This window comes from Triticum aestivum, chromosome 6A, assembly GCF_018294505.1.
Source record: "Triticum aestivum cultivar Chinese Spring chromosome 6A, IWGSC CS RefSeq v2.1, whole genome shotgun sequence".
Classification (NCBI taxonomy): Eukaryota; Viridiplantae; Streptophyta; class Magnoliopsida; order Poales; family Poaceae; genus Triticum; species Triticum aestivum.
Genome location: NC_057809.1, coordinates 609157867 through 609172086, shown reverse-complemented (window position 1 = coordinate 609172086; position 14220 = coordinate 609157867). Strand labels below are relative to the sequence as shown.

General features: G+C 39.8%; 2 protein-coding genes across 4 annotated transcripts; both read right to left on the bottom strand.

Annotated features, from left to right (window-relative positions):
* Positions 1–670: 670 nt before the first annotated feature.
* Positions 671–3148, bottom strand: LOC123131351 (uncharacterized). Of its 2 annotated transcripts, none has more exons than XM_044551043.1 (11): positions 3047–3148; positions 2865–2966; positions 2440–2781; positions 2305–2373; positions 2101–2229; positions 1913–1981; positions 1756–1833; positions 1593–1673; positions 1392–1490; positions 1075–1310; positions 671–988 (listed from the first exon to the last, which is right to left on the bottom strand). In XM_044551043.1, exons 1-11 carry the CDS (start codon positions 3047–3049, stop codon positions 976–978), a joined length of 1221 nt encoding a protein of 406 aa, XP_044406978.1. In that variant the 5' UTR covers positions 3050–3148; the 3' UTR covers positions 671–975. The 2 variants fall into 2 exon arrangements, with proteins under 2 accessions (XP_044406978.1, XP_044406979.1); XM_044551044.1 differs by having other exon boundaries at positions 1392–1478.
* A 121-nt stretch (positions 3149–3269) lies between these two features.
* LOC123131350 (uncharacterized) lies at positions 3270–5345 on the bottom strand. 2 transcript variants are annotated; one of them, XM_044551041.1, is made up of 4 exons: positions 5083–5345; positions 3883–4068; positions 3554–3798; positions 3270–3462 (listed from the first exon to the last, which is right to left on the bottom strand). In XM_044551041.1, exons 2-4 carry the CDS (start codon positions 4061–4063, stop codon positions 3289–3291), a joined length of 600 nt encoding a protein of 199 aa, XP_044406976.1. In that variant the 5' UTR covers positions 4064–4068; positions 5083–5345; the 3' UTR covers positions 3270–3288. The 2 variants fall into 2 exon arrangements, with proteins under 2 accessions (XP_044406976.1, XP_044406977.1); XM_044551042.1 differs by having other exon boundaries at positions 3883–4065.
* Positions 5346–14220: the final 8875 nt, after the last annotated feature.

The following is a 14220-nucleotide window of genomic DNA, read 5'->3' as shown; positions in this document are numbered from 1 at the left end:
GGCAAGCAGATGGCATGTTCAAGTATATATACTGCCTACAAGAGGATGAGTGAGCTGAGATACTTTCATTTGGATGTGTATATTTTCAATGCCTTGATAAGCTCTTGATATCATGTTGTTGTATAGGCTTAACATACTTAATATTAATATATGTTAAGAGCAAATCAATCAGCTTCCTGCTGTATGTACGCGACCTGCATAAGAACTCACGAGAGGAAAAACTACAGAAGAAGATACACTACAACAGGACCCCTCCTATAGCAACGCATTTTTCCGTATCTAAAATTCCATATATGCGTTGCCAGTGTCTTTACCAACGGTTTGGGATGCGTAGCCTTATCCAGTGTTGCTAGCGCATAATGCAACGCTTATATTGCCGTTGGTAAAAGGGACCGTTGCAAGACTACAACAGTTAAAACAGACATCTACAACACTTTTATATGTTGGTGCGTAATGTACAAGAATCAAAATCCCATTGCTTGGCAACGGAGTATTTCCAACGCTCCAAGTGTTGGTACATATAGTGTTATTATTATTATTATTATTATTATTATTATTACTATTATTTATTATTATTATTATTATTGCTAGCAATTAAAGTAATGCTCCATGTAGAGGTGATAATTATGTATTTCAAGTGAAGGAAAAACAAGAGAATATACTGACGAGACAAAGAAATCATATATTAGATAAAATTGTCGGATTACAATAGTGGTTATTACAGGAGAACATCATCCAAATGTGATGCATAATCTAACTATTTTCTGACACTGAAACTTAAACGAAAGCATCCATCAACATCCCTACAACTTAATTAAAACTTAACCAAGGAACAACATCCAACAGGAACGTTATCCCTACGACATAACTAAAACTGATAGCATCCATCGATCAACATCATCATCATCATGACGAAATGGACCATCAACATCTTTCTTTGCAGTTGAGTTGCCACACACCCATATACTCATCCATTTATCTTCTGAATCTACAAACAAGAAAATAAAATGAATTGTTAACACACAATGCATTGACATGATGCAAGTACTAACGGAGGCAAGATTAGTCACGTACAAAGGTTGAAGGCCATGCAATCTTTGTTTTTTCAGCATTACTGAGAGTATTGCAATTTTTCGACTCCGTACCAAATTTTCAATTTTCTCAAGTGCCATATCGACATGCACCGCCCAGAATTCGTTTCCAATTTCAGCACCATCAAGTTTAAATTTAGGATCACAACTTACAATTGTAGCAAGAGCTACGTCCCTATTATGTTTTTTCAGGCTCTTCAAGAATACTTTAGTTCCTACCTGTTAGAGAAAACCAAAGTTACCATATGAGAAAACAGAAAAAAGAACAGGGGAGCATATGAAATGAATGAGTACTCTTACAGGTAGTTCATTGGCACCCAACCAACTCAGGGAAGCACTTTGAGGACTCTTACTGCTTGCATTAGCACCTTTTGTTGTTTTTTTGGGCTGGACAACAGTCTAATAGTGGTTATTACAGGAGGAACATCATCCAAAGAAGAAGTAATAAACAGCTAACACCATAGTTTGAACACAAATTTGTTTGTGATTATGAAAAGATACCAGCTTATTTGAAGCAGAAGTTTTTTCCCCCTGACGCGCACTGACATCCTCAAGTAAATTTTCTTTGTTTTGGACAGCGTTCTGATAGCACGATGACCAGTAGATACATAACCATCAGAAACAATATTTTTTGAACATATTGAATATGGTAATGGAAATATACCTTTTGCGCAGCAGAATTTATCTCCCCTTGCCATGCACTAAAATTATGATCAGAAGTTTCATGGTTCTGGACAACATTCTGATAGCAACAAGTAACCACATAAACATGGGAGCAATATAGTTTGATCATAATTTTGGATATGAGACTATGATGATATCTTGGGTGCAGCAGAACATTGTTCTAGTTGTCGTGCACTGCCACCATTATGAACCATAGTTTGTTTGTTCTAGTATAAAATGGTACAAATCAACTTTTGGGTATTATACATGCAATTGCAAAAAGTGCAAGAGTAACAACTTAAAACTCAGCAATGACAGGTTCCAAAGAGTATTTAAGTAGACAAACCTTATCTGAAACAGAATTGTTGTTTGATATTTCCAAATCTGCACCATTTGAACCACTTCGCTTGTTCTGTAAATTACTTGGTCGTGTTTTAACAAGTCGGAGTCTATCAACGGGAGGAGCAAGCACCCTCTACATATAGCATAACATAAATATTAGTTGAGACATAATTTCTAGAGTGAAATTTTAGGATTTTATGATACAAACTTTTCTGTTTGAGTTATGTCCATCAACCGAAGGTTCTAGCCCAATGGTAGCCATTGGATCTGAAATTTCCTATGATATAAATTCAGAAAGGTTAGTCCACAAACTAAATGAAGCTTATAGTTCATAGAAATTTACCTGATTTGGTTGTCTTTCCATTCTTCTCATCTGCTCCTGTAGTTCCATAATTTTAGCATCTTGATTTTTCTTATCTTGCTGTAACTTTTCCAGTTCAACTCTAAATGCTAGCATATCTTCATTTGGTGTGTCCTCCACCGAAGTAAAATGTGTATTCTGGAATATACGTGAAGTAGAAACATCAAAAAGTTTTTTCGGGTATGGAACTAGTCCCAAACCATGTACATGACCAGGCTTGTCATCTCCTAATACTCTGTTTAACGCATCTCCTTTCCATGCAATCTTGCCATCACTGTTATCTGCTAATTCAGGGTTTTTTCCCATAATATCCTTCAACTCTTCCTAAATATACATAAAGAATGTAAATAAGAAGAATATATATAATATCAAATTCAAAAATGACTGGTTGAGAGTTGTAAATATACCACATGAGCATTAATTAGTTTGTTCTTGCAAGTTTTCGGCTTGTGCGTATGGATGAACAAGTGAGCCCTATGAGGATACTTCTTTTCAGGATCTGCATCTTTCTGTTGATATGTAACGTAAACATGAATTACATTACAAAACATGAATGGAAGAGAGATGCATGAAGTTAGTAGAATTTTACCATTTCTTCCCTCTGTCGAGCGAAACTTTTTGTCCCAGTAGTGTGTGTAGACTTCCTCAGTGAACAATTATTCCTATTTGTAGCACTAGTTTCCTATCAAAGATTGAATCAAAACAATTATGTGCATATCTTTCATGGTATCTGCAAGACAATATATATATATATATATATATATATAGTCCAACAAAGAAAGTTGAAAATGGAATTCTGTAAGTACCTTCGCTTTCTGGGTTGTCCAATGATTAAGATCTCCACTGATCCGGAGTCACCCATTTTGGTTTATTGTTTTCATTGGCTTCGGTGCTTTTTTTCTCATCAAAATAAATTGCTTTCAGATCGGACTTATGTTGCCTCCATCTGTCTCCAATTGTCTTCAATATATACTTTTCCATGCGAGGAGGATAAAGGAACCTCATCTACAGAACCATTACAACATAAATAGGGTGACTGCAATGTAAGGCAACATAGAACAAGCTAGTAAAGGATATTGAGTGGATTAAAATTTACCTTCACTTGATCTAGTATAGCCTTTACGTTTGTTTTAGTTTTGAGCAATCTCCAATCCTTGTAGCTCAAGCAACACAATGACCCATTCCTTGCAACCGAGCCAAGAAAGTCCCCAAGATGTTTAGCCTCTTTTCCAACTGGCTGATCTATGTCATTGCATCGAACCATTATCCTTTTCCCTTTTGGAAGGTTCCAAATATATTTCAGCTTCCTCTTCTTACGCTCTTTTGTTTCTGCATTTTCAGCTGAATATATAGAAGCATGAATTATATATTACGATGATGAATAATCATTTATTGCAGACGGTAAGGAATCAGCAACAAATTTACCATCTTCATTTTCATCCGCATCAGCATCATCACGAACTGTGAAGCCTTCTTCATCATTAGTACTTCTTTCATGAACATCAGATGATTCAACATCTTTTTCAATAGAATTATGATGTTCGACCGGTTCTTCCATCATATATTCTTCACTGGATTCAACAACATTAATTCTTATCCGTGACATATCTGCTGCAACATAAATATGTGGGCAATGAATACTATGTTTTCCAAAAAACATAGTTTTGTTTTTCCAGTTTTAGCAAAACAACCAACGTGTTTGGCAAGTGTTGTTTTTCTCAGTTTTATGGTTTTGACTGTTCATTGCATGGATAATCTTGAAGATAGCTAGCTAAACCGAACTGAGCTACACTCAAGTACTTTAGTCAATAGGTGCACAATACCATGGTTTTAGCTTAACAGAGTTTTTTGGAGTATTCAGAATAGAGAGCAGCGTGTTTGACTACAGTACAGAATGTTGTAACATTTGTTGGCTAGCCGGTTAGGCAGCCGCATCTACCTAGCCGTTGTGGTAGCAATGCAAACAAGCGCAGCTGGCCGGTTGTGTACTGTTTCCTGTTGCATGTTGCGGTATTAGAATCTATGGATTGATTAGACTAATAATGACTATCGGCAGCGACGGTGGCGGAGTAAATAGCACATGACCTCTGAGCAATCTGATGAAAATCAAATGAAACAATTACCACCTAGTAAAATGTGATGAAAACAGCCTCTGAATCATTATATAGACAACAATCATTGCAGACATGGGTGCCTATTGCCTGCATAATTGCAGACAAGATTCTGAGCCTAGCTATCTCGTATGCATAAGGGAACAGCCAAGACGGGACTCCTTTCTTTCGCTTGCTCTCTTTAAAAAAAAGAGGTTTAGTGTTCTTTTTTTATACAGAGAAATTACTGCAGTTTTTGTAAATACTAATGAATAAACTCTAAAATGCTAATTTCAATCAAGTATATGTAAGGTGTAACCTTATAGAAGAAGTATAGGAAGAATCAGGAACAACCACATCTATCTGAAGGGTCCCCAAAATTCTAATCTAAACAAATAACAGAGGACAACTATCAAACACTTGGTGTGCACTATCAAATTCACTCAAGAGAAGAGTAATTAGAAGGCTTAGAAGGGCCAGATCTCAAGCAAAAAGGGGGGAGGAGGCAAAATCTTCAAATCTTACTAGTATTTACCTGCTGTTTCTACGAAATCGGGGGTGGGGATTGATATGCTTTCCGTCCCAGATGCTGAACAAGACACGCCTCCTTTGCCCTCAACCTTCAATCGTGGAATGGGGGTGGAGCTATGAGGTTCATGAGGGAGGGCACGCCATGATCGATCTGCTCAAGAGAGGGATCCTTCCTACAAGACGAGGAAGGGATCTGAGTTGATATGGGGGGAGGGGCGGGAGGCTTCCTATTTTCATGGCATAGTTAACTCCGAGACCTGATGTTAGTCTCCGTCGTTAATTAGTATGACAGGTGGGGCCATGGTAATCAAGCGCGCGAGCTTAATTTCTTCTGACTAGAATTAGTCACTATTGGCGGGAGACAGGGGAGGGAAAGGAAAAAATCGGTGTGAGACCTAAAAAGAAAATGAGGGAGTAAAAATTTGAAGAGAAATAAATTATATTATTTGTTATTATCATCTAGCCCTTGACACGCACTTGTACATATATTTGTCATATAAATTCCAGCGTCGCGCGCAGGGCCGTGTTGGTCGAGGACGCCGCCCCGTTCCGCCTACCCTCCCCTTGAGGCGGCACTGGCGCCACTCAGACATCTCCGTGGTGGTGTTGGATCAGTAGATGGCAAGCCTCCGCCAACACGGCTATTGCGAGGACCCAGTCCAGCGGGATGTCCGACATCACAAACACAGTGCAGTGGTACGCGTTGCACCGCTCCGCTCACTAGGCCGCCGCCGACATCGCGAACACGGTGCGGTGGTACGCATTGCACCGCTCCGCTCACTCGGTCGCACTACGGTGACGTTGTCCCGCCGCCGCGTCCTAGGTAATGCACAAGGCATCTGCATGCGTTATCAAGCGCCAGTTAGGGTTTCTGCTTCATGGTGATCCGGACAACGACATGGCGGTGATGGCAGCAGGGAGTCAATGAGGGCGGCGCCACACGGCAATCATGGAGTCCATATGGACCATCCACAGCTTACCAATTGGCTCCGACATGGCCTTGAGGATGTGTTCCTACTTGCCCTCTTCTAGGAGTCCATAGGTTAACAACCACACCTGCTCAAGAGGAGGCACCGGGTCCGGCTTCACCACAGCCTTCTGAATAGAGATCGTGAACTTGTCGATAGGACACTTGACGCTGTCTCAGGTGCAAACGTTGAGCATCTCCGCCTAGGGGAAGGGCACCAAGAAGACCATCGGTGCCATCTCAGTGACCTCCCACGAGAAGACGTTGTCTTTGTAATTGCCAACGTGTGCTGACAGCTCGGCCTTGATGACCTCGGCAGTCAAGGCCAAGCGAGACCAAACGGGCCGATCTTCCAGGGTCACGTCCACGTAGTAGAAAGAACGCTCCATCAGGCACCCCGTACCCCAAGTATGCAAGGGTGGAGAGGCACCTAGGGGGCGATACACTCCGACCGGAAGTGCCCGGCGCATCCGCAGTTGATGCACATCGTCTCCTCGCAGGTGCGGGGGCAGACGAGCATCCCGCCAGGGACACATGGGCGGGTGGTGGCCGATAGGGAATCGGCGCATCCACTAGGGACACATGGGCCGACCCACCCAGCCGAGCAGCCCCACAGTTATCATATTAAAAAAGTATAAATTTGTTCTTATTTTCGGTCATGCCTCATTATTTGTGACCTCGTAATATTTCCCTGCCGCTAAAAAATACTCCCTCCGTTCCTAAATATAAGTCTTTTTAGACATTTCAAATGAATTACAACATGCATATGTATGTAGACATATTTTAAAGTATAGATTCACTCATTTTCCTTCGTATGTAGTCGTTGGAATCTCTAGAAAGACATATATTTGGAAACAGAGGGAATATTATGTCTACGACTGAAGTCCAGTATTCTTAATTTTGCTTTTTATTTCAATTTATGTATGTTTATTTATTTTTTCTTGGATCGAAGGAAGAAGACACAACAACGAGGATGTCTGGTCTTGCGCGTGACACCTATCTATTGATCGAGTTCATGGAACCGGCCTATTTAACACTTCTATGATGTTTATCACAATATATTTTCTGTTAATCTTGTTACTGTTTCATATTCAGGTGTTAAGGAGAACAATAACAGAAGAAAACTAGATCGAGCAGAGAGTTGCCTCTCTTCCACAAACCATGACACATAAGCAGTTCAGAAACAGCATGATGAACAAGTGTGCCCAACAGAAAACAGTTTAACTGCAGTTCCTGTCTCTGAAGTAAGGGCAGGAATTCCAAGATCCGACCCTTCTGATACATGGAAATATGAAAAAAGACCTGTGTCCCCTGGGACCTCGGAACTTATGTGTAACGAGCAAGATCGGTTTTTCCAGGTATCAACTATTGCAGCCGCAATTCCCTGAACCACCAAACAGAAATTGCCAGACACATCAAAGAAAAAATAGCAATAACACTAATGAGTTTGTCACTTCAACTAGGCTCCACATTTTCAGATAGGTGACTTTTCATGATCCATCGAACCTGCATTCAGAAGGAATAGAGTGGTAAGCTTCATGTCCAGAATGACATAAGTTGCAGCAATGATACTAAGAATGTAAAGAACAGAATCACATTGGAACCTGACCTTTATTCAGGTACTGTGTCATCACTTGACACTACAGGAGCATCTACAGTTTCTCCCTCTATATCTCTTCTCATCCAATTTTGTTTCTGATGGGCAGTATCAAAAAGCTCAAAGAATTTGCTGACATGATAAGGTTCTGTTTCCACATCATTCCATTCTTCACCCATATCAAAATTATCTTGAGGCATCATCTTGAAAACAATTGACCATCCTGGATAAAGATGGTCATCCACGTAGAACACTTGGTCAACTTGATTGGCAAATACAAAAGGTTCATCCGCTGCCTTTTCACCAGTGTGAGTTAGACTCGAGAAATTCACAAGTCTACCTTTTCCTTCGGTAACATCAACCCATTCACATTTAAATAGCACCACTGAAAATTTTCGGAAATAGTCTAACTCAATTATGTCCACAATCCTTCCAAAGTACATGACATTTCCAAGAATAGGATTTCTATCACGTGCAGAAGAGTAGCTTGATGTTTTTGCTATCACAACAACTCCACTATTTTGAGTTACTTTGTCATAATGCTTTGGTCTAAATCTGTATCCTTGAATATTGAATGCTCTATGTTTCGTTGCAACCTCAAGTGGACCACGGGCCAACCATCTAATTTCCTCATCGATGCTGTCACTACCTTTCTCCCTCTCCAACTGCATCACCTACAGGAACACAGATAATAGAGTCCATAAGCTACATTCTAATCCTAAATAAATAGAATCATTGTACTTACATGATCCTTGAACCATTGAGGAAATTGTTCATGTTGCATCTTCTCAAAGGTCCTTGGATCTATGCGTTTCTTGCGATTCTTCCTTCTCAAATAAGCCCCATGTTCTCTACAAAATACAAAGACCACTATTTCAATTCAAAATTTATTAATTAACAAATGAAGAGGTAGTGGCATGACATTTACTCCAAATATGGCTTCACGGCATCACAGTTGAACAACACATATCTGTGGGCTTGTGTTGCCTCCTTATCCGTTAAAGTGTATACCATTGGTCTTCCCAATGGTTTCCCTACTGGAGGAAACAACATAGATTGTTGTGAAAATATTGAAGATTCAGAGTCCTCTGGGTTGTCATCATTCCTTGATGGTTGATTATGCTTGGTGGAGAAACCCTGTAGATATCTTGAACAATATGTCATGCACTCATCCGCTAGAAAAGATTCTGCAATTGAACCCTCTGGACGAGCTTTGTTTCGAACAAAGGACTTTAGCTCACCAAGATACCTATAGCAGATATATATCCAATAAGTTATAAATGCATATGCAAAAATTAAAGATTGTAATAAGTTTAGGAGAGAAAGATTGTAATAAGTTATCAATGTATATGCAATAAATTACCTTTCAATGAAGTACATCCACCGATATGCAACTGGTCCTGCTATTTTACATTCACTCGCTAAATGGACAACTAAGTGCACCATAACAGTGAAAAAACCAGGAGGAAATATCATCTCCATTTTGCAGAGTGTAAGTTTGATTCTTTCTTCCAAACGGTCAAGCTCATCAACATGAAGAACTTTTGAACATATGCCTCGAAAATATGACGACAGTTCAAATAGTACGGCTGTGACATCATTTGGAAGAATACCTTTCGCAACAATTGGCAGAAATTGATGCAATAGGACATGACAATCATGTGTTTTGAGCCCATGAATTTTTCCTTCAGAAAAGTTCACACATTTTGATATATTTCTACAATATCCATCAGGAACTTTTATACCATCAATAACTTTGCAAAATAATTGCTTTTCTTCCTTAGACATGGTAAAGATAGCTGGTGGCAAGTAATACTTGCCTGAAGGTTTTTTCTGTGGATGGAGCTCCCCTCTAATGTTCATATCTTCAAGATCTTGACGAGCCTGTACATTATCTTTTGACTTCCCATCCAAATTGAGAAGTGTGCCCAAAATATTATCACACACATTCTTCTCTATATGCATCACATCCAGATTATGTCGAAGGAGATTACTGTCCCAATATGGTAATGTGAATAAACTACTTTTTCCTTTGTAAGTTTTTGAGGTACTAAAATCTCCACATGCAGCTATGTCATCTAATACGGAACGGCCATAATAGGTTATAGGCTCTGTTCTATTCTCAGTTGTTCCATCAAAAGTAGAAGCATCATTACGAAATTCATGATCAGGTGGCAGAAATCCCCGGTGACCCATAAAACAAGCTTTCTTGCCATATTTCAAGCGCTTGGTCCATACATTTGCACCGCAAGGTGGACATGCATAATCTCCATGCACCATATATTTAGCAAGCATTCCTAATGCTGGGAAGTCATTTATGGTCCACAAGATAGCCGCTCTGAGTTTAAATGTTCTTTGTTTAGATGCATCATAGGTTGTCATCCCATTCACAAAAAGATCTCTCAAATCTTCTAAAAGAGGCTGCATAAAAACATGAATCTGATCTCCAGGGCTCTTAGGTCCAGGAATAATTAAAGGCAATGACAGATAAGATTTCTTCATGCATAGCCATGGAGGCAGGTTATACATGACTAGCACAACTAGCCAACAACTATATTTATTGCTCAGCATCCCATATGGATTAAATCCATCTGTCGCTATTCCAAACCGAATATTACGACAATCATCTGCAAATCCATGCTTCTCATCAAATTTCTTCCATGCCTTGGAATCTGCTGGATGCCGTATCACTCCATGCTGCTTGGTGCGCCCTTCATCATGCCATCTAGCTAGAGTTGCTGTTTCTTTGCACATGAATATCCTTTTCAACCACTCTTTGATTGGAAAGTATCTCAGAACTTTCATTGGCGTAGCTCTCTTTCTTTCCTTTTTAGTTAACTTGGTTTCAGGCATTTTATCTTTCCACCTAGAAGCCTTGCATTTAGAGCAAAAATCATCATTTTCTGTCTCTTTCCAGAACAACTGGCAGTTATTTGGGCACACATGAATTTTTTGATATCCTAATCCAAACTTCGATATGATCTTCTTGGCGTCGTAAAAATTTTGGGGCAGATCTTTTCCATTTGGAATAGCCATGTGCAGAATATTAAGTAGATCTCCAAATGACTTATCAGACCATTTGTTCATGGATTTTGTATTGAACAGAAGTGCAAGTAAGGAAAGCTGAGACAATTCACATCCTGGCCACAAAGGCTTCTCTGAATCTTGAATTAATTTGTACAATGCTTCTGCTTCTTTAGTCGCTTCATCTGGAAGTGGATTTGAAAATTTTGTACTATCACTCATAGGCACATCACCATCATATATTTTCCTAATTGAATCCATAATCATTTCTTGCATATTAGCATTTCCTTCAGTTTCAGGTTGTGGTTGTTGATCATCATTGTCATCGGATGAAGACTCACCATGAAAAACCCATTTGTCATAGCTCTGAAGCATTCCATACCACATCAAATGGCCACGGACATCGTCCCTTGATAGTACTGAAGTGTGAACACAATCTTCACATGGACATCGGATCGTTGCATCTGCTGGTATATCTTTATATGCAAACTCCAGAAATTCATCTACACCAGCTGAGTATTGTGTACTTTCCCTTGGAAATCTCAATAGTAGTTTGGTGGATTCTAAATCCATTGCACACTGCATAAAAATAACAAATATTACTGCAGTTGTAACGCTTACGTAATTGCAAAAGCTTAGCTTGTAAATATCTGATTTGCGATTTAAATTCCTATCGTTGTACAACATAAATTCAAAATTATATCATTTTTCAACAATATATAAGAAATGTATAGTTGTTTCCAGTTCATAAACTACATGTTATAGGCAAACATGATTGCAAATTATTTAGGCTACAAAACTAGTGAAATCATCTTAATATATCTTTGGTTCAAAGAAAAGGCAACCAGATTGTACACTATTTCCTAACAATGTGAACTTGACATCCAACAACACAGAATGACAGTAAATTTGTGAGCGCATAGTACAGGTACGTAAAATCGGTGAACAGATACACCACAAGCAACAAATAGTATAACTAGCATTCACCTCTTGTACGAGAGCAGCTAGCAAGTTCAAATAGTCCAATTCAATTGTTGACCAATTGAATTTTCACCATGATACAACACCAGCAGCAGCTGCAAAAGTTCCAGTTAGTCCCAAAGACCATATAGTACAATCTGAATCCTTTTACAGCAGTGTCGAAATAACATCAATGATGCAAGCACATAACAGATGTAGTTACAGCAGTAATTCCATCTCGAAAGGCAGCTAACAAACTGACAAGATCATGTAGTCGATGCCTATGTTAGCCAATTCAGAGTAACACTTGTTAATCCATCAGGCATAAGTCACTACTGTCAATGAAATAGCATCATCTAAGGCATTAATTTTCTGACATCAATAAAGCGCGGATAAATCGTCAGCCAATGTCCATTTTCAGTACTAGGCTAACAGACTGCGGTTGGGAGTTGGAACATCTAGGCTTGAAGTTCTGGAGAGGGCAGATCAATATAGGCTAGAAAATCCCTAAAAAAGATAAGAGATTAGAAACAAACAGAGTGGACACGTTCTTCTGTAATCTGTACTCAAAGTGCAACTAGAAAAAAAAAGTGGCACATTCGTCGTTTGTAGTATCTGATTAGGAAACAAACACGAGTTTAGAAGCGGTCAAACCATTTCCTAGCAGACTGCAGTTGTGAACTGGAACAACAAGCTTAAAATGTGGAGAAAAAATATCAACGGAAACTATACACAAACCATATCATTGGCATCTGACTAGACATTTTCCTCAAAAAATCATATGAGTCATTTCTCCAATTGTTCAGAAAATCAATACAACCAAAATCTAAAGTCGACTGCACTTTCGAGAAGACAGTACCCAATTAACGCCAATGGTGTTCTAAAATAACAGATTTAGTTACATAGCTACAGCTATGATTCACTTACGTCAAAGTTGAAGTCCTATAAAGAGCAGAGCATTAGAGATGTTTCTAAAAAATCTATAATCTAGTCAGAAGTACCCAAATAACATCAGTGAAATACTCAGATGGTAACACATTTAGTTACAATACTACCTCCAGTAGTAATCTACACACATAAAGCAACTACAGAACAAAACAACACAGCCTGGGTAGTCAGGTTAGCTTCAAAAATATTATGGCACTTATTCTGGCAGTCACGGGAGCTGACGGAGTAGTCCAAACAGTTATATAACTTATGTTGGTAGTCCCTTCATGGACTTTTGGAATTGGTCTGAACAGCGAGGGTAGTCCAAACAACTGAACATAGCCCAGGTGGTACTGTACAGCTCTGAAATTCATCCCCTTCGTCATCTACCAAATCCCCCTACATCCCACGGCCATGTCTCCAGGTGCGCACAAATAAGTTGACTAGATGAGAGGAGAAGGGAAGGAGGGAGGGTTACCTCGGTGGTCAGTCTTGCCGTCCTGCACGGCGAGGGAGAATATGGCCGGCCGGAGGAGCAGCGCACCAACGGCGGGCAGGTCGGAGTGGTGGCCGGAGGAGCAGTGGACGCCAACAGACGACTTCCAGCCCTCCTAGCGCGGCCTTGCTGCTTCTCCTTTCTGTGATGTCCGCAAAGCCGCCGTTCCCCTGTCCGTCGCCGCCTTCCCGCCGCTCGCCAGTCCGTCGCCGCCTTTTCACCGCTCCCCTTTCCGTCTGCCTTCAAGTCTAGCGAGAGGAGATTGGATGATTGATTTGTGTCGTAGTCGGAGGGAGAGACCTAGATCGATTCGGATATGAAGGGCAATATCAAATCTGGACGGAGAATAGAAGAGGAAGATTTGTTTGTTCGCGCGATTTGGTTTGTCTAGGACGGTCAGCACAGATTTTCGCGCCACATTATTAACCATGTGTACCGGCGTGTCCTTTTTTTCTCTGAATTAATTTCTATTTTTAATTATGTATATTTTTAGTTTTATAACACATATAATTTGCAACAATAAATGGCAACATATAAGATCTGTTGCACGCAATAGGGTCTCACGAGGTGCAAGTCTACAACGCATATGTTGCATCATTTATATCCGTATCTATCATGATTTTTGCACCATATAGTTAAAACGTTGTAGAACATGTGTTGCTTTATAGGGGGTATCCTTGTAGTGATATTCAACGATGGCTCAATCGCCCTCCTTCCTATTCTTTGCTTTATATAGGGGTTTACAACAAATTCACGTCCAACACGGCACACATACTTGTCCAACATGACGTGACCCTGATAAGAAGTTTAAACTCTCCTATCTCCTTATCTGATCAATTCCTAGACGCACATGATACTTTCGAAACTGTTTTATACTTCAACAGTTCGGTTACAACCAGACTCCTAACACAATGTGCTTACTCCTAACATTTACCCCCCTAAGCATGTTGTGTTATCATTTCACATGCTGCTACTCCAATTCTCTTCCTCATCTCCAAAAATTTCTGTTTTCCAAGAGATTTAGTCAAGATGTCTGCTAGCTGATCTTCAGTGCATACATGATCGACTTCCACCTTTCCTTCCTCCTCACAGTCCCTTATGTAATGATACCTTATATTTATATGCTTGCTTTTATCATGATGAACAGGTTTCTTGCACAAGGAAATTGCAG

Bases quoted from the DNA above. Each gene is read 5' to 3' on its own strand.
- LOC123131350 (XM_044551041.1), bottom strand. From the start codon at position 4,063: ATGTCACGGATAAGAATTAATGTTGTTGAATCCAGTGAAGAATATATG. The intron at 3,799-3,882 runs GTAAATTTGTTG...CTATATATTCAG, and splicing joins TGCGGATGAAAATGAAGATG to CTGAAAATGCAGAAACAAAA. The intron at 3,463-3,553 runs GTAAATTTTAAT...ATGGTTCTGTAG, and splicing joins CTATACTAGATCAAGTGAAG to ATGAGGTTCCTTTATCCTCC.
- LOC123131351 (XM_044551043.1), bottom strand. The intron at 2,374-2,439 runs GTAAATTTCTAT...TTTATATCATAG, and splicing joins TGGAAAGACAACCAAATCAG to GAAATTTCAGATCCAATGGC. The intron at 2,230-2,304 runs GTTTGTATCATA...TGCTATATGTAG, and splicing joins GACATAACTCAAACAGAAAA to AGGGTGCTTGCTCCTCCCGT.